Below are 23,336 nucleotides of genomic sequence, written 5' to 3' on the forward strand. Positions count from 1 at the left end.
CCAACATTGCACTAAAGCTTTAGAGTTTAATTCATTTCAGGTACGTCACACGCAGCATCACTGTACACACACACACAAAAAAAAGGTCCACTCCTACATGTGTTTTAACTGTTATTTTATAGAAACAGGACTCATTTAACAGTACAATCCACTACTCTCCCCCACAAAATGAAACTTGGGGAAAGAACAACACTCACTTCACGGATTTGACACAAAACACAGACTGCAGGTTAGGTTGGTGACTAATATCTACATCAGTGTTCACCTCACACATACACAATACATGACAGAAGTGACGACAGACACAGCCTGGAGTATATGTGGAGCTTTACGATCATTTTTGGTGGTATGTTTGCATTATCATCGATGCCACTTTCATTTCATTTCAGCCGACACAAGCCGAATTGTGAAATGTTTCCTGTATTTTTGGAAGATTACACAAACTTTTGGGGTCTCTCAGTCCATCCCAGCCCATCAGGTTCTCAAATACACAAGAGTTCAGCTGAGTGAAATGAAAGCGGCACAGTTTTATGCACAATATGTCTGAGTGTAACAGGGTGCAGGTCAGTAGTTCAGTTGCCAGGCAGAAGGCCTCACATCTAATATCCGGTGCATGCCGACTGCTCTCTGTGGATTTCTCTAAATAACAGCAGAAGCCTGTGCTTGGTCTTATAAATCTCGCCGCCGCTGCTCTGTGGTTTCTGTTGGTCGGACGTTTGAGAAGTCGGTGTGTTTAGCAGTCGCAGGCACGAACTGTAAGCACAACATGGAAAGAGAAGTTTGAGACCAGAGACATTTACCAGACCAGTCGACTTTTTTCCCCATTCGTAATCTTCACTTAAAAGTTCATCGACACGGACTCTAAAATGAGATTATTTGCAAGAAGGAACAAATGTGTAAATAAGACAAAGCTGGTAGGGAGGAGGAGAGACAGAGCAGGTATAGGTGCGCTAATGCAAGTGGAAAATATGGTTGCAGTAAATCCCTGCAGGCGCCATGAAGCGATGTTAACGCATTACTGGGGTGTTTCCATGTGGGTCTCAGCTGTGTTTTGTCTGCATCAAAGCTGCAATAATTGCATGGTTTACCAAACACATTTTCATAAGATATGCTATGCAACCTTTTGGTCAGGTCAGCTTAAACTCACAAAGCACAGGCAGCAATAAACTATCTGCATTTTATTTAAAGATACATGTAGGGTTATATGAATGTATAAATATCTGGAAGATCCATTTTTATAACTCTGCATTCTACGTTTTAGTTAGTAAAGCTGTCGTCAGTGACAGTTTTCTTTGAGGAGAGGAGATTGTAATGTTATCTTAGCAGCTATTGAAGATCAACACTTTCACGAGAGCCGATAAGTTTTGTGGCTGTTTTCTCAGCTGACCAATGTATACATTTGAAGGTGTTTACAGTTACTGGTCAGCAACATGTTGTTGGTTAAATACTCTAAGATAGAGGGAGTCGGTCTCACTGGCTGTACAAGTGTTTTACCACTCAAGAGTTTTTTTTTTTTGTTTTCTAAATGTCACTGCATCATGATGCCTATAGGTTCACCGACTCACTAATCTTTTGCTCATTTAATCCAAGGATAACCCTCTCAAGACGTACCATCTCATTTTGAGGAAGTCCTTACTAGACATAGATACACTCAACAATGTTACAAATCATAATTAAAAGGAAATTCAACACAGAACACTTAAAAAACAAAACAATTTACTTTTATGTTTGAGAAGAAAACAAACAGTGAATATGTCTGGATCATGTAATACATTCTTTATTGTAGATTTCTGTGACGAAAATATATTTATCATGACTGGCCAGTTTTTGTTTTACTCTATTAGACGTGTGAAGGTTTTTCAATAACTGTTGGGATGTTTGTCATCAAAACTGATGGGATGAAAACCCCTGTAATGTTGCATTAGGTGAGATGTGCAAATAATTATTTAATCGCTTATTTCACTGAAAGAGAAGCTATTTTATAAATAATTTCCAAAATCTGTGAACATATCACATAAAACAGAGTTATATCATGCACAATCAGGCAAAGTGCCCTCCAAGGGGTTCACCGCTGAATCTTTTTATAGCTGCTGCAGCACAAGTGTGGTGACCTCCAGCAGCTACAGTCCCCTCCCTGCGCCCCTCCTCCACCTTACGGACGCCCGGCGTCCCGCCACCTGTTGAACAGCGAGGTCCGAGGCATCTCAGGCCAGCTCCGTGAGCGCCGACCAGTATGTGTTGGCATGGCTGTGTGTGTGTGTGTGTGTGTGTGTGTGCGTGTGTGTTTGCGACAAAACAGATGGATGGAATAAATTCAGCTTTTAACCGGAAAAATTAAACTAACTTGGAAACGAAACGAAACACTGAATATTTAAGCCACTATTACACCTTTTGAATTAAATTTGATGCACAATATTGCATGAAAATACTTGTTTTATCTGACTGACAATTTTCAATAAAAGATGTTTTCTTTGCAATATTTTTTTTTTAGCTTTAGTTAATTTATGTACAATCACTGGCATCTGTAACACAGACGGAAAATTATTTTTAAATAAATAATATTTTGCTGGGATGTAATCTAGAGGGCAGATCGTAGAAGAATCACATTTTTTTTTATAAAAAAGAAAAAACATCCAAATTTAAATATTTTTAAATATAAAATCAGCAGTGCTATAGTTAATGACTCTCCTGCCTTTTTGTACAAAATAAATGCAGCTGACATATATTTACTATACACTGCACTGGAAATAAGCGTTTAATGCCCTAATAAAATTTCTGCAAGACTGTATTACATTAAAGATAGTAACTTGTTTACATGTCACTGTGTGAAAATATATCAGATTCCATAAAGCTCAATCAAAATTTTGTAAATAAAGATGGAGGATAATATATTAAGTACAAAAATCCTGTGTTTTACTCCTAATTTAGAAGACGTCTAAAGGTATACTGATGTAAAACAGGTAAATAAGGGGGATTACAGTTTTGAGGAATACTTATGATTTTATTTTTGGACATCTTGATATTAATCTGTTGGCTGATGGGTAAGTAACTAAGTGTAAATTAGAGCACCTTGGTCGTTGAGCATCTGCTGAGCGTTGCTTCCTGTCCTCCGTCTGAAAAGAGAGCAGAGTTTTAGTGTTTCCACTCTGATTTCACACAAATTTATATCGGTGCTTTAAAAAATCTTCACCTCTTGTTCTGGTTGAACTTGCACCTGCAGTGGCCACCTTCAAGAGAAAAGACGCTCTTTTTGTTACCATGGCTGTATCTCTGGGTAATATCACATGTTTACCAAGATGTGTGTGTGTGTGTGTGTGTGTGTGTGTGTGTGTGTGTGTGTGTGTGTGTGTAGTATGCATCTTACTGAACAGAATAGTGATGCCAATGAGACAGAGGACAGCAGCCAAGATGAGGCCTCCAACCCGCAGCCTGTGGTAGTCTGCACAAACAAATGGCGCTCATCATTAAACAGTAAGCTCAAACAGGACCCAACTGGATAAACTGATTTCCCCAGACATCCTGGTTCAAATACGAAGAGCTGATGTTACTAATTTAACTTCTGTTATTATGAAAATGCAGTAGTCATAGAAGAACAGCGAATTACCAAATGTAAACGCTTCTTCTCCGTCTGTTGGAGCAGAAAAGAGGGAAAAGGTCAGAGAGAGGATGAGCAGTAACATTAATAAGTGACCCAATGTAAACAGATGAGCAAACATGGTGGCCTCGTTCTGAACCTATCACAGGTCACAACATTAAGACATTTGTTGTCCTGAACTAATTTAAAACCTAATCCAAAGGCATAAAAATGTTTTCAAAACATTACTGTCGTTCGTGGCCTCTGCGTGGACAGACACCAGGGACAAAACTGAAAAACAAAAACAGAGAGATACACATCAGTGAAGTGAACCACAGCCTGAAACCTCTCACGTGATTTCACAGACAGGAAAAGAGCTGCACAGAAAATGCAAGCCTCTGCAGGATCAGTACTTCTGCTGACATTTAATGTTAGTGTACTTATGGTTCAATTAAGGCAAGTTCTCACAAAGATACTCAAATAACAAAATAAAAGCAATCTGCATGTTCACAAGAAATAAATTTTTAAATACATCTTTAAGAAATATATATTTAATTAAAACATCACAATTCAGAACAGAGTGCACAGATGTTGAGAAGAAAGATTCACATTACTAAATATTTCTAAAGTTTCTAACAAACACCTTCCTATAAATCCTATAAAGTAAATCAAACTAAATCTTTCTTTTGAGTTTGTCAGAGGCTAAAGAAACTTTTATATCCATGAGTCTATAATATCCTAGCTCTAAATATGATAATTAAAATTGTCTTAGCTACTCTTCAAAATGGGAAAGACAAAAGAACACAACACTGAGGTAAATTGGATGCGGCTTGATGTTCATACTTCCACAAATGGAAACATTACAAACAGCTGGGTGGCTACAAACAGAAAACAGCAAGAAAAGTTTCTGTGTTTTTTAGTATGCAGGTTCAACCTGGGGTGCAAAGAGTGAAGGGTGCTTTGTGTGTTGAGTTACTATTCATTATTTGAAAAATACATTTTAAGAAAAACATTTACATTTTAAAAACAGTTTAAGCCACTTGGCAGAAACCAAGATATTCTGTTTTACTTACGAGCCAAAAACGCCAAAGTGAGGATCTTTGACATCTTCAGGCCTGATTCTGTTCAGATCTGAAAAAGACAAAAGGTGCAGTAAGTTAATTATGATCAAACTGTTGATCTCTGTCAGGCTCTGGTAGCAAATACTCAAAATTTGCTACCAGAGAAACTGAGTGGAAATGATGATTTGTTTGATAATCCAGAACATCAGATTGAAGCTCGTGTCCCCATAAAGTTGCTGCTTCAAACAGACTGTTTAGTCACATGGCTTCAGGACGCCAAAATATTTACATTTTAAATGTCATGCATCGTGTTTGTGACGTTAAAAACTCCTCATTGTGCTGTGAGCCGAGCAGCAGAGTGAGGCAGAAACGGCAGGAATAAATATTCACTCGCAAGAAAAGAAATCCAATTATTTCACATGGGCTGAAAATTGGGGTGATTTTATGGTCACAAAGGGATGAAGGCCTTAAATACCTCGTGGTAACGGCATTACAAGGTTCCCATGTTAAAGCTTCAGAACTGTAATCGTTTCTGCTGCTTCAGTGCAGCTGTCTGTCAGACTGTTATTATCCAGAAAAGCTTTTAAAGCTTTTCTTGCTCTGAAGTGATGTATTAATCCTGTTTTCTGCAGTGCGACAGCAGAAGATGCTGATATTCTATTAAAAGAGCTCTTAGTCTGTGTTCTCAGATGTAGCTCCAGATGCTATAAATCATTGTAACAGGAATGAAATGCCTTGGCGAGCTACTAGTTTTCATTTTGCTAATTTCTACGCCTGAACGTCGGTTATTATGACACAGAAATATGTTTTGATCTAGATAGTGTTTGTCCTGCTGGACGCTGAACTTCAACCTCAGTGTCAAATCTTTTGAAGGCTCCATCGGGTTTTTCTGCAGAATTGGTCTACATTCAGCTTCATCTATCTTCAAATTAACTCTAGTTAGCTTATGAAAAGCGGCATCATCATATCATTTAAGGTTATCGGGTTGAAAGTGGGTTAAACGTAATGCAGACTTACACATTTTATATCTACAGAAACGTTGAAAGCCATGTTAAAAAAACAAGTTAAAAAAAAAGAGAAAATACAAGGAGTATGAACATTTTAAATCTTCCTTTATTAACTCATTTCCTGGCGCTCTATTTAGATTCCACGCGTCATCCGAGCGAATCAGCTCCCAGGTTGTTTGTTGCTGTGACACACCTCAGTCTGCAGTGATTTTCCACTTACTGCACTTTTCCGAGTTTGGGTGCATCACAGGGAAGAGCAGACTGGAGCAGGACCAGATTCACACACAGTCACATGTGAGAGATTTCTGTGAAAATGCACCACTTACAGCGGCAGAAAGTCGGCTGTATAGAACCAATCTAATCCCCAAGACAGCTACTGTCTAATTGCCTTAGCTAAATGAATTTGTCAAGGTTTGTAGGTGTAAAACAAACCAAAGCTGAGCCTGATTGGATCAGAATAAAGGCTGCTATTAAAGCAGTATCTCTTCCCACTTGGCTGCCGGCTGGAGTTTGGCAACGGGGAGGGGAGAAAGAAAACAACAGGATGAGCGCTTCTCTCCTGGTGCCTCCTCACAGCAACCCCAGGCGACGCCGAGGGAATGCAGAGGATGGGAAGCTGGCCGGCGACCAGCGGAGAAAGACAGAGCAGGGAGAGGCGTGCAAGAGACGGAAGACAAAGAGCAATGAAGAGCACGCAGCAGGGAAAGCGGAGAGGAGCCTGAGGAACAGCTCCCTCCTCACCTCCACCAGCACGATCATATTCTACAGCAAATGTTTGTACAGGGTGGAGCATGGGAGGAAAGTGCTGGAGGCTTTGTGCTCAAGCAAAGATAAAAGTCCAGCAACTTGATGTCATGAAGCAGCTGTTTAAAAAGAAAAGAGCTGCGCTTTCACACTAGGTGCTTAACCCAAAACTGAGTAAATAAAAAATCTTAGAAAGTTCACCACAAGGTGCTAAAAGTTGTCCTCAATAGGAAGACATAACTGTGATTATCACCCTAGTATTGGCAAGGTTAAAGCCTTTTTTTGTTGTTGATTGCTTAAATCAGCAGCAACACGCCGGTCATTAGTCACTCCTGTTCTTGATCAGGTTTCACCCAGTGATCAATCAAACCTCATCAAGTTGCACCGACTTGAGAGAAACTTTAGTAAACATCCATTGCCTCTTTTTTTTCTCCCAAGTCGGTGAGTTGCGTTCACCTTATTAAAACACAATTTCTTTTTAACCTTCTGACCCTGACCCCTTTCGTCATTTTTTCTGCTTTATCACATCATCATGTAGAATTTGATTACCTGGCATAACAAATTTGTTCTATAATTGCAAAAAAAAAAAAAAAAAAAAAAAAAAAAAGGCCAGACTTATTTTTTTAGATGAATCCAGCTGAAGACCTTATGGAATCAAGTCTACATTATGATTATTTGAAAACCAAAACAGATTGCATGTTTGTCATAAACCTGCAGCTGTCCAAGAAAAGAACTTTTAAGCCTTGAGGCAAATTCTTCCCACCACGTTTGCTCCAACGTACTCAACTACAGGAACACTGTGTGTGAGATTAATGCCGTCACCGGTACCGGTTCTGTCCAGGGTGTGCCTCCCAGGCATTCTGGTGCTCTCCAAAAATTTGATGACAAATTAACAAAGGTGCACCACCCACATCGACATCAAGACGTGAATCCAAAGAAAACTACAAAACCAAACCGGCAGTCACATCATTTTGAGCGTTTGAAGGAAAACTTGTTAAAAAATAAGTTGCTTTTCCCATTGGAATAACATCAATCTCTCAGGGATTCATCTTGCAGGAGTTTTACAATGAACCAGCCTTTCATGTCTCAGACGTCTTACCGATTCTTCCTTGTGGGAAATGTGACAAATTCTCACACCAAACCCCCCTGGCAGATCTAAGCTCTGCTGTCTGCATGCTGAATCCTTTAAAAACCATCATTGGCTTCCAATCTTGTTTTGTCCTCCTTGCCTCTTTATTATGAACCTTGTGAAATCACAGCTGATGGGGAGGTTTGTTTTACTCCCAGGCCTGAATTCCCCCTGCGCAGCGACGCCGCGCCTGTTGCAGCAATAAAGACTGTTCTGTTCTGGCTTTGTCATGCTACTAAGCCAGTCTCTGACTGGGTTTTGTTTTCAGCTCTCGCAGCAGTACTTTTCCCTTTTCTTCCTGTCTCTCTCTTTCCTGCTTCGCATATCTCTTTCACTACTTTTCTTTCTGCCAAATCTGAAAGCTGAAAGAATTGCCTGTTTGTTTAAAACCACTATAACCCACTGCTTTTCTTCGTTGGATGAGCTCCTGTTCTCTCCCTTTGGCCCTGTTTGAACTTGTCCTTTACTTGGAGCCTGTTCCTAAACAACACTTGTCCACATCCCTGCACTTTCACCTTTTTTCCCCCTTCCCTCCCTCTCTCCAGCCTTTTCAACCCATTTATCCATTACATTACAAAGTCCCAGATGCAGGGCTTCTAGGGTTTCTGCTCTTGAGCCCATAATCAGTTTCTGCAGTCCAGCCTCTCTTCTTCTCCTCTCTGACATCAGTGATGCTGAACCATCTAGGCGTGACGCACCTATACGGTCACGAATTCGCAAGCAAAACTGGTATGTTTACGCTGAAATAAACAAGACCATACATGCAGGAACTTGTGGAAGGTTTACAAACTTGCCTGGTCTACTTCTATAGAGCCGTTGTTTTTCTCTGCAGTTGATCGTGTTATTACATTTAACCAGATCAGCTTCACTGCCTTCGCTGGTCATAGGGGTCCTCTTTAAAGCAGTTCTACAACTGCTTTAAATAAACTGCGTTAAATAGACAGAATTAGACATGTTCTGCAAAGATGTGAACAATGATCAGGATGAAGTGCATTGTGGGTGAGATAATTGTAAACTAGTTTAGAAAACAGTTGATTCAGCTGATGAATTACATCAGTAGGTGGTTGAATAACTCAAAATGAGCGATTAAAATGTTTCAGTGTCTGTAGTCGATCACCTCAGGACTGGGAATAAAAACACAGTAGATTCGATGTTTCCAGATTTTTTCAAAGAGCAGAGTCAGGATTAAGTTATCAACTAATACTTTAAATTACCACAGTTTCTGTAAATATTGTAATGTGGAACAGAAAGTGGACCGTTGATCTTGTTGTTGGTTGTAGTTGGACACGACAGAAACTACGCCCGCACTAATGGGTAGCAGTGAAACAGCCTGGCCAGAACAGACAGTGGGAGTCCACAGCTGCTGTGACTTTGGGGCCAAAGTGATTATGAAATGGGATTAGGAATAGATAAGAAAAAAAAAGAGTCAACATGAGAGTACGAAATGGGAGCATGAATTGGTGAAATGGCAAACTGTCCAGCTTGGAAGTACTGTTCCAACGTGTTGAACTCCCAGACACGCGTGTTTGTGTTCCTGCACTACAAAGGCAGCTGTCTATTTTCAGGGGTGTTTTTTTATGCCTAAATTAGCATCAGTGCATTCCAGTGTGCAACACATCCTCAGAGAGCAGGCATACACAGAGGAAGGTTTCTGTTGTAGCCTGAACACACCGAAGACGGCTGAGTCCGCTCCGATTTCTTTGATGATTAAGTTCCCATTAATCGTTGGAAAGAGAGAAGTGAAAACGGATAATCTTAATGTCTGGAGATTTGTCAAATGCATCCGCTGGATACCAGCTAATCAATACTGACCGAGGATGAGCTCCAACAAATGGAGCAACTTTTTTATAGTTGACATAAAAAAACACAAAAAAACCGCAACAGACACGGAAAGGAAGAAGCCAGACTCAGTGGGGGTGGCGCGATAAAACAAGAAAAGGAAAAGCTCATAACATTTCAAAGGACATAAAGAGTGAACAGCAGAAGGAAAGTAGGAGAGAGGAATCCAGGCCTCAGCCAGGAAGACGAGGGAGAGCGAGGTTGAGAAACCGAGGAAAGAAGGAGGGACGCAGGCAGAAAGCACGAGGGAGTGCAGCATACTCCAACCATGAGTCACACATGGAAACCACAAGCGCTAACAACAAACTTCATGTGCCTAGCTCTGCCGCCACACTCACAGGAAGAAGGGATGGAGTGCATTTCTATAATTTCATTCAACCAGACTTCAGTTGAAAAAAACGCTCAGTCTAAGATCTGAATCAATAGTTACAGAATTAAAAGCATCATTTTTGAACGTTTATGGCTGCTAAATCTGAAAGGATTAGCTGTGGTTCATCTGAGTGGAGCTTTTACAGCTCTGAGGTCAAGCGGTGAGAGCAGCGAAGGTCACAGCCATGACGCTGATATAAGATCAATGCCTCCCTGTCAGGGTTTCTAAATCCGTGTTCGTGAGCCCGCAAAGTGCCGCGTGAAGAGGTGAGGAGGGAGCGGGCGCCTCTGAGCTCTCGCTATTCCTCTCCTCCAAAGCCAAAGTGTTTCTCTCAGTTTCTCCTGTTGTTTTCTCTGTGATCACGAGAGGCGAGGTGAAGACGGAGAGCTAAGTCTGTCTCATCTGTGAAAGAATAAATAACTCTATCACCTCGTTCAGGATCCCAAACTCCATCCTGCTGTTAAGTTCACAGCTACTTGGAAAAAGCTATAAATACAATTTAATCATTTCTGGCTCAAATTCGCTAACTTGCTTTGCGGTTCTCTTAATTCTTTCTTTACAAATGCAAAGTTTGTAGCAGCACTCATGGCTCACAGATGGGAACTGGCAATGTAAATATCATTACATCGAACCTGACAACTTTGAGCAACTTCCACTGATGCAGAAGGAATGCGCCGATATGCAGACCACATCCTGATCTAAATCCTTCATCAACATTCGCCAGAGGAACCGCTAAGAGTTTTCTGTCACTCCAGCTTCACCAGTGGTTTCTGTCCCCTTGTCCTTTTCCCAGCCTGTCCTTGTGACACTTGGCAAACAAGAGTCACCATTGCTCTTATCAGCTGGCCTTCTGTCTGTCACACACTGGCAAACACACCACACGCCACTATATGCTTGAGAAACCAAGCTGCAGCTTGGCTACAAGGAGAGCTTCACGGAGGTTTAGGAACCAAACGTTTCCAAAAGGGTCGAATCGTTTGAGATCACATTTTGTATCAGATTTTATTTTATTTTTATATAGTTACTAATGCATTCGGATTGAAATAAGAGAACATTTAGCACTTCCAGTTAGACTTTTTTGTGAAATCAAACTAACGATACATACAGTAAAGTTTGTCACTTACAGGAGAAGCATGCTAAGGTCACTTTTTAATTATTTGTTTTGACATTTTGCTCTAAATTCCAATATAGTCAAGATAACAAAATGTCCCCTCTCAAACAGGATTCTGTCATTTTCCCTCTTTGTTTGTGTTTTTCATCAAATTCTTGATTGAAAGGCTTTTGTTTTTATTGTGCACAACAACAGCAAAGTGTGAATGAATATGAACAGAAAAGATTTGGATCCAGTTAAAGACGATTTATGAATTGTGATCTTGAGCTCCCCATGCTGTCTTAGGTGGTAATCAAAGCCAACCTTTACGTTCAAGCCCTTGTAAATTTGACAAACATCGAAAACTCCTGAATCGTTAAATGGTTGTAGAAGTTTGTGCTGCTAAAACTCATGTAAACCGTGAAACATGGAAAACATGAACCTAAAAGCATTGTCCAACACAAATCATAGACTCCTCACAACAAATTCTGAATTTCTGAAACTTTCACTCCAATAGTGAAAACAGAGCGACAAAAGGCACCATTACAGCAGGAGAAGGGGCCCCGGTCCCTATTCGTACATGGACCGCCTCTGCTTGCGCGCGAGCGCAAACTGTCGCCAGGACTGGAGGCATAAATCGCTTTAGACGAGATTTCACTTTGAATCATGTGTCTATTTACGCACTCTATAGTCTTTGTTGCTGTTCAAACAACCGATAAAAATAATTTTACGTGATATTTGCGCGTTTCATCAAGTTTTTGGGAGAGGTTTTCGCGCACGCGACTGATCTAAAAAAAACAAAAGAAGAAGAAGAAGAAAAGTAACGCTGCTTTTCTCGTTTCCAGTTTCCCAAAGATGGAGAAAACTGTCAATGTGTCAGAGGGAATAAACAGCGCGGACAACGTGAGGAGAACATTTCAGGCCGAAGGGTCGCTTTTGGCGAAAACTCACCGTGAAAGTCGTTGAAATTGAGCTGCGGATGTCTCTGCGTGACTCTCTGAAGCGGCGTCCTTTCTCCAGCGCGCGCGCCCACGCCCAGCCTTCGACGCGTCGCTCTGACACTCAACAGGTTGGCTTTCATTTCAACAACAACAAAAAAAAAAAAAAAAAAAAAGAAAAAGAAAAGGAGGGGCCGCCGGGCTCAAAGAGCTGCTGCAGCTTTGTCAAAGAGTTGCTGGTCCCCGGTCGGTTTCCGCTGGCTTCACACCCCACACGAGTGGGTGTGGGAGCTGATCCAGAGTCAGCTTCTGGTCTATAAAGCGCTAAGCTCAGGAGAGTTCTGCTATTCACGTTTAATTGCTTAGAAATAAAGGCACAATAATGATCAGATCTGCATTGAAAGAATAATAAAAAAAACACTCTGACTCATCTGTTCACTTTTATCATAGATGTTTATTAGAATTAGAAGCTGGTGACATTTGTTTCCCAAATGCTTTAAATACTTGGACAAATATCACTAAATGCATCTGTAACTGATCACATATCACCTTATTGCAATTGGTACTGTTTCATAAAGCTTATAATTATTCTGCATGATTTTAGTGCGACATTGTAGTGATGTCTATGAAAGAGCAAAAATACAATGCTGTCTAATCAATCAATGTTTACATCGATGGGAATAGTTACTAAATAGACATTTAATCTAGACAAAATAAAGTCTTGTGTTGGGGGTAAATGTCACATAGGCTATTTAGATTCAACAAGTTTAAACCATGACACATGGCTGATTACCCATGGTGCTGTTTCAAAAATATAAATTTGGGGTTTCTGATTGCTGATTTTTTTTTTTTTTTATGTCTGTTCAGGTTATGCCTGATCTTCTGAGCTGATGTTCTTCCCACCATTGTCTCTCCGCCGGCCAGCCGCTTCCCAGCTCCTCTTCCTGAACTGGTTTGTCAGGAGCACGATCAGATATCACTGTCATTATTCGTTTTTCCACTGGATAAAGAGGAAGAAGGGAGTGGCAGCAGTTAACAAGGCAGCTGGTAAAGTCAGAGCCAGTGTGGACAGCAAATTGAATCGCAGACAAACTCGAGATTCGTAGAAATGTCTCACCTGGATTTTCTGCTGCAGCGATTATCTAGGAGAGAAAAGTTGATTCTTTGAAATGATTGCCAAATATCTGGACAGTTTGGATCAAGAGGAAAAGCTGAAAATGTATGAATCATTTTTGTTTATGTTTTTGGAGCACTTACAGGTTAAAAGGAGGATTGCGCCAACTATCAGCAAGCAGGTAAAGACCAGGCCTCCTATTCTTAGCCGTTCATAGTCTGTCAGATAACGAAGCACACACATTCAGCATATGAGTTAGAAATTTTGTTGGATGTCATATTTTGAATCAAAGCTCTTAATAAATTTCACTTTCCCTTATTTTTGCAATCAGTGATTCGCAGTGCGCAAATGGAATTGTGATCAAATATTCAATGCTGTGAAACTATGTTTCATATTTCAGCGTGTAGGGAAAGAAGAGGGTCCAAACTTACTGTAAACAAACGGATCTGGAGACGACAGCAGTGAGACGCATGGAAAAGAAAGAAACACGTTTAGTTACAGTTTTTAATCCGTCAAGATCCAAGAGGAAATCCTGAAGTTTCCTCATCACATGTGGCGTTTGCAGACTCTTAATCCCATCTTTTGCTGCACGCAACGGGTCAACCAGCTGAAAGAGTCCAGCTCTGCTTTTTTCATGCTTTAAAGAAAGGGCAAATGAAGCTGTTTGGAGTTTTCTGTAGTAGTCGGTCGCAAATGCAAAAAGTTAAGAACAGGACGAAGCTTCTCACGCTTTAATATTGAGGAGTCTCTCTTTTAGGGTTGAAAGCTTTAAACAAATAACCTGACTAACCAATTTGTTAATAAAATCCCACCATTAAAAACTTGCTCTGTTATTCACCAAAGACCTGCCATTACTTCACTTTTGGATAATTTCTGTTTTTCTAAGCTGTAATTGTTACAGGTTTACATTATGTAGAAATAGATGTAGCATTTTCTCATAAGAAATATATCATGTCACTCTGTGAAGAAGAAAAAAGAAACCATATTCTGCACCGCAAACTCCACTTTAAATAGCCTCACACCAAAGTAAATAAAAAATAACAATAGTTCAATTTGAGCAATAACATCATTATAAATGTTACATTGTTAGTGATGCTGCTTCGACATTACAAATAAAAACATCTGTTTTCATTACTAAGGTATACTAAGGGTATTACTTAATGTGAGCCTCAGGCCTCGTTTGAACTGGTTTATCCCCAGATCAACTAAAGCTAATGGGGGGACAAAAAGAAAAGTTATGGCCTTACTTGCTTCAGTTTCCATAAAAATGGAGAACAGCACTGAAAGAAAGTAAAAAAAAAAAAATTAAAAAATGGCACGTTATTTAAAAAAAAAACTTGAAATGATTGAAAATTCTTCACTTCGTCCGTCTGTTCTAATAATAACACACAGGTTTAGGTTACCTGCTAGCAAAGTGACCAGACTGAGATGTCCCATCCTGAACACAACAGACAGGCAGCTGGAAAGAGACGAAGATAAACACACAGAGAGACATAACAGCATCGTGAGACATTTCTTCTCATCACTTCGTCTTTGCTCGCTCTCTTAGACTCATGCAGACTGGCGACGCCGTGTACTTTGCCCTTTCCTCGGGAAGAACGTCCTTGTGCTGAGAGAGGTCAGCGCCTCGGCAGCAGGGGTGCATTCTGGGTATTTGCAGAGTAAACAGCGGATCGCTTTTTGTTATGGGTCGAAACCCAGCATGTCTATAGAAAACGTTCCTGCGGCTCGCACTTGACTGGGGAAAGTGTTTTAGCATCCAGCCAAGTCAGTCATGTGATGTACGGAGCAGTTTTTGTTCTACCTCTCATGATCTTTATCTGATTTTGAACTTCACATGGGAAATATGCATTTGATTCAGAAAATTACTTCTCATTAGGCTGATATTTTATAAGTATCTGTCAAGTTGGTGCCTATAATGAAAAACAATATTGACCACACAGGTTTTGTAACATGGTTTTTCAACTTGCCAATGAACCAAAGTGATTTCGGCAATTACTGACCAGTAGCAGTTTGATATTGATCAATATTCACTGGTAAATTTGCTTTGCAGTGATTGAAGCTGTCCAGCATACGTACAGGAAGTAGTACAAGTTAATAAAATTTTTGGTTTTCCATGGGCTCAATAATACGCTTTCTGTCAGTTTATATGGCATTTGACGCTAATTATCATGTCTGTTACATGACAAAAAGCAAAGGTGGGTGCTAACATTATGAAGTAAAACACTACGCATTAGTTTTGTTGAAAGATTTAAATAGATTTTCAGGTGAATAACCACCTGGACACCATCTATGTGGGTTGGCGCCCAGATGGCCGACCTGTTCCCGCCTGCAGCAAGTCTCTCTTCTCGCTTGGTGTTGACCTTGGGCTGGTGGGAAATCAAATGTGTTCTGTATCTTCCCTCTGCCTAAAGTGCACTTATCATTTGCGATTAAAAGGACCCTGTTTGTCACTCTGACCAGGAGACGCAAAAGTAAATTCACGAAATGCTTCTCGTTTTGTTTGGTTGGAAGATTTATTGAAACCTCAACACATTTTTCTCTCTGCGTCCTCGTCAGCTGACGTTTTGAAAAGAAAGTCTGCATGGGCTTTTTGTGACTCCATTTCCGTCACTTCCATTCTGACCTTCGTCAGGTGACTTTTCAATGTCAGTGTCAGGTTGCACTCAACAAGCCAAGGTTGACAAAGGCTTGTCTCTTCTAGATGCAATGTGTAAAAGAAAAAAACAAAAAACAAAACGCCTCGCACAGCATGAAAACATTTATCACGCGACCTAAAGCAGCAGTGGATTTTGCCAAATCAAGCTAGCAGAAAACGTCAATTAAGTGTACATGGGTAGAAAATAAATAAATATGAGAATATACATCTGTCCTTTTAACTCAGGAAGAAAACTTTCCATTTTCATTGAAGCACTTGACTATCATCCATACTCACAGACAGACACTGTCTACTGGAGAATCGTTTTTGCGTTGTCCATGAAAAAAATTAATTAACAAGGAAAAAAAAAATTAACAAGGAAACAAATTAATTACCACTTGTGATCAAACAAGGATAAAAGACCAAAAAAACTCATTCTGTTCTAAAGAAAAAAAAAAGCACAACCTTCCATGTTCAGCTTCCAATTCATCAAACCCTACTGAGGCTTACCTGAGGTGACGATTCAGGAGCAGAGGAGCGTTTGTGAAGACTGTGAAAGGTTAAAAGTGTCTTTTGTTTTTTACCTGAATAAGTACTCTCAGCTCCTCCTTTTTGTTTGGGGTAGAAACATTTGGATGTGCACGACCGCACTGTGAGCGTGACATGACGTCTGAACGGATATGTGTACAGTGTGTATCGAAGGCCAGTTGTAGGACTATTCCACAAACATCAGCAAGAATGACTACATAGCAGAAAGCTATACTTGAGAAAATGTAGTTTTACTAACACCTGATATTTTACAGGCCATTGAAAAAGTAGCAAAAACCCTTTGACGTCACTTTTTGTCACATTGTAACAAAGTCAATGTATTTTAACATGTTCTGTATGCGCTAGAAATACATAAAGTAGTGCAAATGGGAGGTGAGAATATTCTAGAGAATATTTGTAAAACGTGTCATGCATCTGAAACAGAGCCTCATAGGGGTTTAAATATGTATGGTTGATTTGTAAATATATATGTGTATTTTTGGTGATCACAAGGTCACCTGTCAAGGTCACTAGAGCTGCCAATCATTTAGGACAGTCCTGCTAGCTTTCATATGCAAGATAGCTATTCCAAAATAGCTTAAGCTCAGTCAGATTGGATGGAGAGCTACTGTGAACATCAATATTTGGGTCTTGCAACAAGGGAGGGAGTTTGTGTTGCACTGTGTATTTTTCCACTCCTTCTTTCTCTTTCCTTCCTCCACAGGTGCTATTGTTTTAGTTCTGGTCTCTGTCAGGTTTCCAGGTATCACCCGGCGCCCTTCTCCCCGTAGAATACCTTTCACTCTGCTGGTCTGGTGCGGGGCAAACATTTTCCTTTTAACTACTCGAACAGGAGAGAGCGTTTATTTTTGCAGCCGATGGAGACGCAGAGACACGTACCTCAAGGTTTGTGTGTAAGTGACATCAGACTCATTTAGCAGCTGATACCTGGTGACCTCGAAGCAAAAAAAGCAGAGAAAACCCAGAGTTAATCACCTCCACTAAGCTACTCATGTCACATTGTTGTCGTTTGGTCAGTGCTGCTGTTTGTTATCACGTTATTACGTAAAAGTTCACAATTTTCAGGTGTATCTACCAAATATCGAAGGCTTTAAGTGCTGGAATATTCAGATCGAGTCCAGTGTGTGTCGCCTCTGTGGGGAAGAAAAGGAAAACATCTGAATGCTCCGCGGCCACTTATCTGACCGCTTCCTGGTTTCCTGTGTTCCTGCAAATGAGATTATTAGATGATTAGATGAGATGATTATTAGATGATTAGATGAGATGATTAGAAAATGGTCACTGTGCTCTAAGACATCTCTCATGCTAAAGATTAAATTACACAATCACTGCTTTAATGTTCAGAAGACAGGAATAAATACTGCTGTTAAAATTGAAACAAAAAGGCTGAGTTTCCTCCAATCAAGGCTAAAAACTGATTAATTTAGAGTTAATAATAACTGGAATATTGATGAGTATATTTGATGAATAGCTGATGATTATTGAATTTATGGTGTATGAATACACCATAAATCTTTTAGCTGATGCTCCTGTCCTTATTACGACTTATTTTGGTGACAGTATCATCAAAGGTTATTATTGCTATAGACACACTAAAGCGAAAATGAACATACTTGTCATTTACATTAAATCACTAAAATATGTCTTGAGGTCATAAAACACTCTGAACCGTGCAGAGCTCTGTTTTGCGACGATCAACACAAATTCAGAGGTCAGTAGAAGGTCACAGTTGTCTGAAAAGTTGCAAAAACTAATGAGCAGCTCCACCTCTGACCTTTAATTCCAGAGGTTAAAATATCCTCTGGAATATTTTAACCTTTGTTTAATGATATTTGGTGAACATAATGTCCCCAAAGTCATTTGCTGTCTGTAAAAGGTCACAGCATGAATACACACGAAACAGTGAAGGTTATCTTACACTCATGGCCTGACACACACCTCTGTTATGGTGGTATTGAAGTGTGTTTGTCCATAAACAGCACTATTAAAGGTCAAAGCACAGGTTAAGTCACACTGTAGTGAGTCCGTTGCTAGGTTTTGGTAAAAAAAAAAAAGTCACAGAAATTAACCTTGAAAGGAAGAGGTGAGGGTAGCACAAACCCCACAAACATTACCCTTGTCCGCATTAATATAGGTATATACTTATTTATTGAAGAACATCAGCTACATTTTGACTTGATCTCATATTACTGTCCCATTCAGATATGCAGGAATTCAACCATTCCTTTTCATTTATTTCTTTTACGCAGACTGAAAATGCCTTTTGTTTTGTATTTTTTCACAGTCAAAGCCAGGAGACTTTGAGCCGCCCAGCAGCTAGCATGACCTCTCTCACTCCTACACACATGCCTTTATTTTGTCATGTCCTGGAACAACCACAGACTTGCCATTCGGTGGTTGTGATTTGACCAGAATCAGACTTGAGGAACAGAATCCAGCACACAGTGAACCAAGAAGTTGATGAGCAGCTGAATCAACACATTGCTCCACACTAACTCCGTTGTGTCAGCTAAAAGGCCAGGGAGGAATCTCTCCCGCTGACTCTCTCCTGTGTGTGTGTCTTCTCCACCTCAGATCTCACGATATGGTACTCGGAGAACGTTTTTGCCCCCCAGAAATGTTGCTTTAGTTTTCGCTTTCTGTCTCGGCAAGCAAATTTCGACTCAAAGATAAGAAAGAGAAAATACAAGATGCAGTTTTCAAATTATGATTTCTTTTTATCTGAACCAACCTGGGCCTGAGTGAAAAGGTAATTGCATCCTTAACTTAACAACCTTTGCAGCAACAACATTTGGGATCATGTGAAATTAGACTATTCATTAAACCACATTTAAGAGTTTGTTTAAGGTTTGATTTGCATTTGATGGTGCACTTTGTGTTCTTAAGTTTAAGCCTACTTGGATTATTTAGGAAAAAAACAATCCCAACTAATAGTTGGTTGGCATCCTTCAGGAATTGAGCATTAAATTAATGCTGCTATTATTGACAACTTGTTGTTTAAGTCCCCAAGAGGAAACACAGGCCCAGGCCTCCACACTACCACCACCTTGTTCAGCTGCCAAGCTGATATTCTTTTCTGAGATGCTGTATTAGATTTTTCACACACATGTTCCTAAAAGTTTCGCTTGTGTCTCAGCAGTTCATAGAATATTTGTTGCTTATATTAGATGTTTTTTGGGATACGTGAGACAGGTCTTTGCGCTTGTGGAACAATTGTGGTAGGCTGGAAACTTCAAGATTATATCCATTTGTGAATAATAACTCTCTCTCTCTCTCTCTCTCTCTCGCTCTCTCTCTCTCTCTCTCTCTGTCTCTTTCTCTCATATACGTATATAAAAATCCACCAATCACCACTAGGGGGCAGCAAACTCTCTTCTGTTTCCTTCACATTTACAGTCTACTACATTCATAAACAGTTTTCAGTGGGCCTTTTTTTATGTGAAGATTAAATATTACTGCAGCAGAGTTCAGATTTCACATATTAAACATAATTCACTTTGTCACTGATGAACTTTTAGTTTGGTTTTTTTTGTGCCATCTTTAGCAACATGAATTTGTGATAGAGTTCACAGTTTGCAGTTTATTACCCAACGATTTAAGGTTTGACAAAAAGCTGAGTGGCATTATTGTGACAGTAAACAATTTTATTTTTGTCATAGAAGCCACCTAAACCACAAAAGAGCGAGTTGACAGGCGCAACAATAACAATGAACAGATAATTTAATCACTGGATAAAATCTGGATTTATAGATTTAAAGTGAGAGTTGGATGCATGTTAAATAAGTAACAGAACAGTAAAAATCCAGGTCTGAGTTAGGTATTGTACGATTCTTAGTTTGAAGAATTGTGCAAGTGTCCTCTGTCTTACTGATGTGTCCTAAACAAAGACGCTGAGATAAGGTTTGACAGTAAGTGGGCATTGATCACTTTAGTTCACATATTTCTACCCGCCTGCCGACCTGATCATGTCAAACTGATGTGTTCGCTTGTGAACTGAACTCCAAACTCATACAGAAAAGTGGAGAAAAAAGGCCAATTAGTTCAGATACTTGTGTCTTAGCTGACGCTGTGCACATAAACCAAATTAAAAACAGTAATCACTATTCACATCTCCAATATTACTGCATAAAAGCAGCGATATATTGTTTTGCTGCGAGACTGTCTTCATAAAAGTGCTGCCCTCAAGCAGAAAAGTTGTGGTACTGCATGCAAGTGACTCAATGCTCAGCAATATTATTATATATTACTTTTATTAAACATTTGAGCAATATTGGCCATCACCCATCGACTGAAAGATGTGCAGCAGGTAGAGAAAAGCCAAGATCATCTGTATAACATGACTCTGCTGGAATCAGAATAAAAATCGGCAGAGAAACTTTATTTCAATCCTTTCTCTTGGTTCACTCTTTCACGATTGAGTCCAGGTCATCGTTGACTTCGTCTTCACCTGAAAACAAAGATTTTGCATATTACATCCGTTCTTAAGAGTTTGTCTGATTACGCTTTTGTTGTTGTTGTTTGTACATTAGCCTTATAAACATTAAACCACTGCTTACCAAGGCAGTTCTGAATCGTCATGGATTTTGGCATCAGGAGAAAAACGAGGCCGCAAACCAAAATGACCCCGAAGAATCCTCCGATCACACATCCAACGAGGGTGGCATAGCTGACACCGCTATCTGCAGGCAGGCGTTTAAGCAGAATGACTTCGACTGATCACGTCACATATGCAATGTGTAGTTTGCACAATGTTTCCTAACTTCACCATAGACATGCAGGACAGCAGAGCAGTCTTCTGGATCGTCTGACTGATGACAAACGACCAGCGTGTCGTTGTCAGAGAAGGACGTCCCTTTGAGGGTCCAGATTGCCACCAGTTCACCACCCTTCACTTCACAACGCCCGTACAGAGCCTGAGGCGACAGACGCAGAAGAAAAAGCTCGTATTTGATGAGATTAACATGACCGTACGAGGTAAACTAACAGCTTCGACGTCGAGATCGTCTCACCTGGGGAATGTCCTCCACCTGGCCGTTGGGGCAGGTGAGGGTGTAGTTTCCACGGCAGCTGTAGAAGGTAAATGTGAGGCTTTTGGAGGCTTCAGGGACTCCACACCTGAACTCTGCAGGCTCGCCCACGGCCACTTTGACATCAGTCGGAAGAGTCCGATAGCCAGAGATCTTCTTTGCAGCTGAGGTGTTGGTAGAGTTAGCCGACGAGGTCGTGGCGTCTTGTGCTGAGGCGGGTGAAGATTAAAAGCAAGCAAGCACATCAAAATAGGGATAAAGGGTGTTTTTGCTCTGTATTCATTTTTCAAAAATATGCTGATTCGTCTGAAATGTAACTGCAGATTTGCATTTGGGTTGGATTTTGGGGTTTTTTTGAGGAGAAACGAGACCGGCACAAAGAAAAAATCAAATGCAAAATGAGGTTTGGGTTTGAAAAAACAAAATCATTTACATTTTGTTTTAAAGGACGACATTTAGAAGATTGATATGTATCTTAAAATTAGTGGGGGAGGGAAATGGCATGTTAACAATGAAAACCTATTTTCACCAAACAGTTTTATTTTTGCCTGTTTTCTAAAGGAGTCAAAGAGCTTCAAGCTTTTTCAGGTCTTCATTCAAGAAACCCCGATTATAAAAATAATAATAGTAATTTAAGGCATGAGAATATATTTTGGCTTCATTGTGTGAAATATGTTGTCATAACAATAATCTCTGATTTACAGCCCATTTGGCACTTTATTCACTAAATGTAACATTCTGCTTACATTACTTTTAACATGTAATAATGAAGATTCTCTGTGAATAATTGGCACCACGACTCTTTACGCTGAAAAATAATACATCTGCTCCGGTGATAAGATTTGCGCCTCAGACTGAACGCAGGCAACGCGAAGCGTTCAGGTCAGGCAGCTGCTGATGCGTCTGTGACGCTCGCGTTGTTATTCACCTGAAGATGGTGCAGCGATTTGAAGCACCGCCAGGAGCAGCCAGCAGATCTGAGAAACTTTTCTCCTCTCTGCCATTTCTTCTCCTTATTCCATACAGATAATCCCTGGAGAGTTAGAGAAATGTACACAGCTATTTTCAAGAAGGTTAAATGACCAATACAGCAATAAGTTTCACATTTGTTTGCCAAAATGCTGTGACAACAGCGTGTGCGTTTTTAGACACCTCTGCCAACTCAAACGCTCCCTGGCATAAACGTAAATGAAATGGGTTTTACTTCAGCAAATTTCAAAAATATTAAACTGATGCCGCAAATTCATCAATCAACATGAATTACATAAACTCATTTGCTGTAATTAACAACCACAAAGTTACTGTTGGTTGAATCATATTTAAAAACACATTCAGGCACTCATAATGTTGCACATATGCTTTTGTTGAAGGTTTAATCAAAGCATATCCATATCCTGGCTTCATTCTGTCTACATTTATATACAGATAAATTCTAGTTAAATAGAAACAGAAAAATCGGATTACACAACACATAGGAAATTCCTCCCTCGATCTGAAGACAACTTCCCTATTTGCAAATATAAAAATAATCTCTTCTTTTCTCGCTCAAACTGACCTCACAAATGTGCAGACACTTTCTGGGAACCGGCGCGCCTCGCGTCTCCCTCTGCGCCTGAACTTCCTGGGTCTCTTTAATTGTCCCCAAAGGGACAGGAATGTCAGACGAGCGAGGCACCTGAAGGAATGTGGACGGGCTCCTGACGGGCCAGGCACATTTCTGAGAACAACAAACAGGTCGAGCAGCTGTGTGGCTTTTCAACCAGGAACAGCTACACAGTCAAAAATGTTTACGTTTTCTCTGCCCTCCATTTTCTTTCATCACAAAACCTTTTGCTCTCTGGAGAATGAAAACATAAAAACCTTCCTTGAAAAAAGCTTTTATATTAGTGGCTACATGCATGTCTGCCAGGAAAAGATTTCACTTTTATTTGCTCCCGACATCAACGATGCTTCCTCTAAACGCCTCCAGCACACTTGATACGCAGGTTCATCATCCTGCTGCAGCCTGAAGATGAATTCACTTGACTATTAACATCATTAAACATTTTGTCTAAAGCTAAGATGTGTTCAACACACCAAAACAGGAAGAGTGTGCCACAGCAGCCAACGTATCAAGACATGGTCGACTGACTGAACGTGGAAGCCTTGATCAGAGACGCAGTCAAGACGACCCTGGAGGAGCTGCATAGAGCCACGGCTCAGGTGGAAACATCTTTTCACATGAGTAAATGAGAAACAAGCTTCACGCCTGGGAGC

General features: G+C 40.2%; 3 protein-coding genes across 3 annotated transcripts; all 3 read right to left on the reverse strand.

Moving 5' to 3' along the window:
• Window positions 1-98: 98 nt before the first annotated feature.
• On the reverse strand, window positions 99-11,886 carry fxyd3 (FXYD domain containing ion transport regulator 3). Its single transcript, XM_055042052.1, has 8 exons — window positions 11,766-11,886; window positions 4,648-4,705; window positions 3,824-3,865; window positions 3,605-3,628; window positions 3,365-3,439; window positions 3,191-3,227; window positions 3,070-3,113; window positions 99-753 (listed from the first exon to the last, which is right to left on the reverse strand). Exons 2-8 carry the CDS (start codon window positions 4,679-4,681, stop codon window positions 734-736), a joined length of 276 nt encoding a protein of 91 aa, XP_054898027.1. The 5' UTR covers window positions 4,682-4,705; window positions 11,766-11,886; the 3' UTR covers window positions 99-733.
• A 300-nt stretch (window positions 11,887-12,186) lies between these two features.
• On the reverse strand, window positions 12,187-16,064 carry fxyd11 (FXYD domain containing ion transport regulator 11). Its single transcript, XM_055041761.1, has 7 exons — window positions 16,015-16,064; window positions 14,270-14,325; window positions 14,114-14,146; window positions 13,298-13,312; window positions 13,010-13,084; window positions 12,870-12,894; window positions 12,187-12,752 (listed from the first exon to the last, which is right to left on the reverse strand). The coding sequence occupies exons 2-7, from the start codon at window positions 14,301-14,303 to the stop codon at window positions 12,722-12,724; spliced, it is 213 nt and encodes a 70-aa protein (XP_054897736.1). The 5' UTR covers window positions 14,304-14,325; window positions 16,015-16,064; the 3' UTR covers window positions 12,187-12,721.
• A 4,222-nt stretch (window positions 16,065-20,286) lies between these two features.
• LOC129367417 (uncharacterized) lies at window positions 20,287-22,771 on the reverse strand. The gene is made up of 6 exons (XM_055041806.1): window positions 22,636-22,771; window positions 22,009-22,113; window positions 21,063-21,289; window positions 20,819-20,966; window positions 20,610-20,732; window positions 20,287-20,500 (listed from the first exon to the last, which is right to left on the reverse strand). The coding sequence occupies exons 2-6, from the start codon at window positions 22,082-22,084 to the stop codon at window positions 20,454-20,456; spliced, it is 621 nt and encodes a 206-aa protein (XP_054897781.1). The 5' UTR covers window positions 22,085-22,113; window positions 22,636-22,771; the 3' UTR covers window positions 20,287-20,453.
• Between the last annotated feature and the right edge of the window lie 565 nt (window positions 22,772-23,336).

Source organism: Poeciliopsis prolifica, unplaced genomic scaffold (genome assembly GCF_027474105.1).
Source record: "Poeciliopsis prolifica strain line A6 unplaced genomic scaffold, Auburn_PproV2 SCAFFOLD017, whole genome shotgun sequence".
Lineage (NCBI taxonomy): Eukaryota > Metazoa > Chordata > Actinopteri > Cyprinodontiformes > Poeciliidae > Poeciliopsis > Poeciliopsis prolifica.

Coding starts and splice junctions, on each gene's coding strand:
- fxyd11 (XM_055041761.1), bottom strand. CDS start 14,303: ATGGGACATCTCAGTCTGGTCACTTTGCTAGCAG. Junction 12,895..13,009: donor CGCAATCCTCCTTTTAACCT/GTAAGTGCTCCA, acceptor TTTCTCTCCTAG/ATAATCGCTGCAGCAGAAAA. Junction 12,753..12,869: donor CGCTGCAGCAGAAAATCCAG/GTGAGACATTTC, acceptor CTCTTTATCCAG/TGGAAAAACGAATAATGACA.
- LOC129367417 (XM_055041806.1), bottom strand. CDS start 22,084: ATGGCAGAGAGGAGAAAAGTTTCTCAGATCTGCTGGCTGCTCCTGGCG. Junction 20,967..21,062: donor AGGTGGAGGACATTCCCCAG/GTGAGACGATCT, acceptor CTGTCGCCTCAG/GCTCTGTACGGGCGTTGTGA. Junction 20,501..20,609: donor GACGATTCAGAACTGCCTTG/GTAAGCAGTGGT, acceptor CTTTGTTTTCAG/GTGAAGACGAAGTCAACGAT.
- fxyd3 (XM_055042052.1), bottom strand. CDS start 4,681: ATGTCAAAGATCCTCACTTTGGCGTTTTTGGCTC. Junction 3,114..3,190: donor AAGTTCAACCAGAACAAGAG/GTGAAGATTTTT, acceptor CTCTCTTTTCAG/ACGGAGGACAGGAAGCAACG. Junction 754..3,069: donor GCAGATGCTCAACGACCAAG/GTGCTCTAATTT, acceptor TTGTGCTTACAG/TTCGTGCCTGCGACTGCTAA.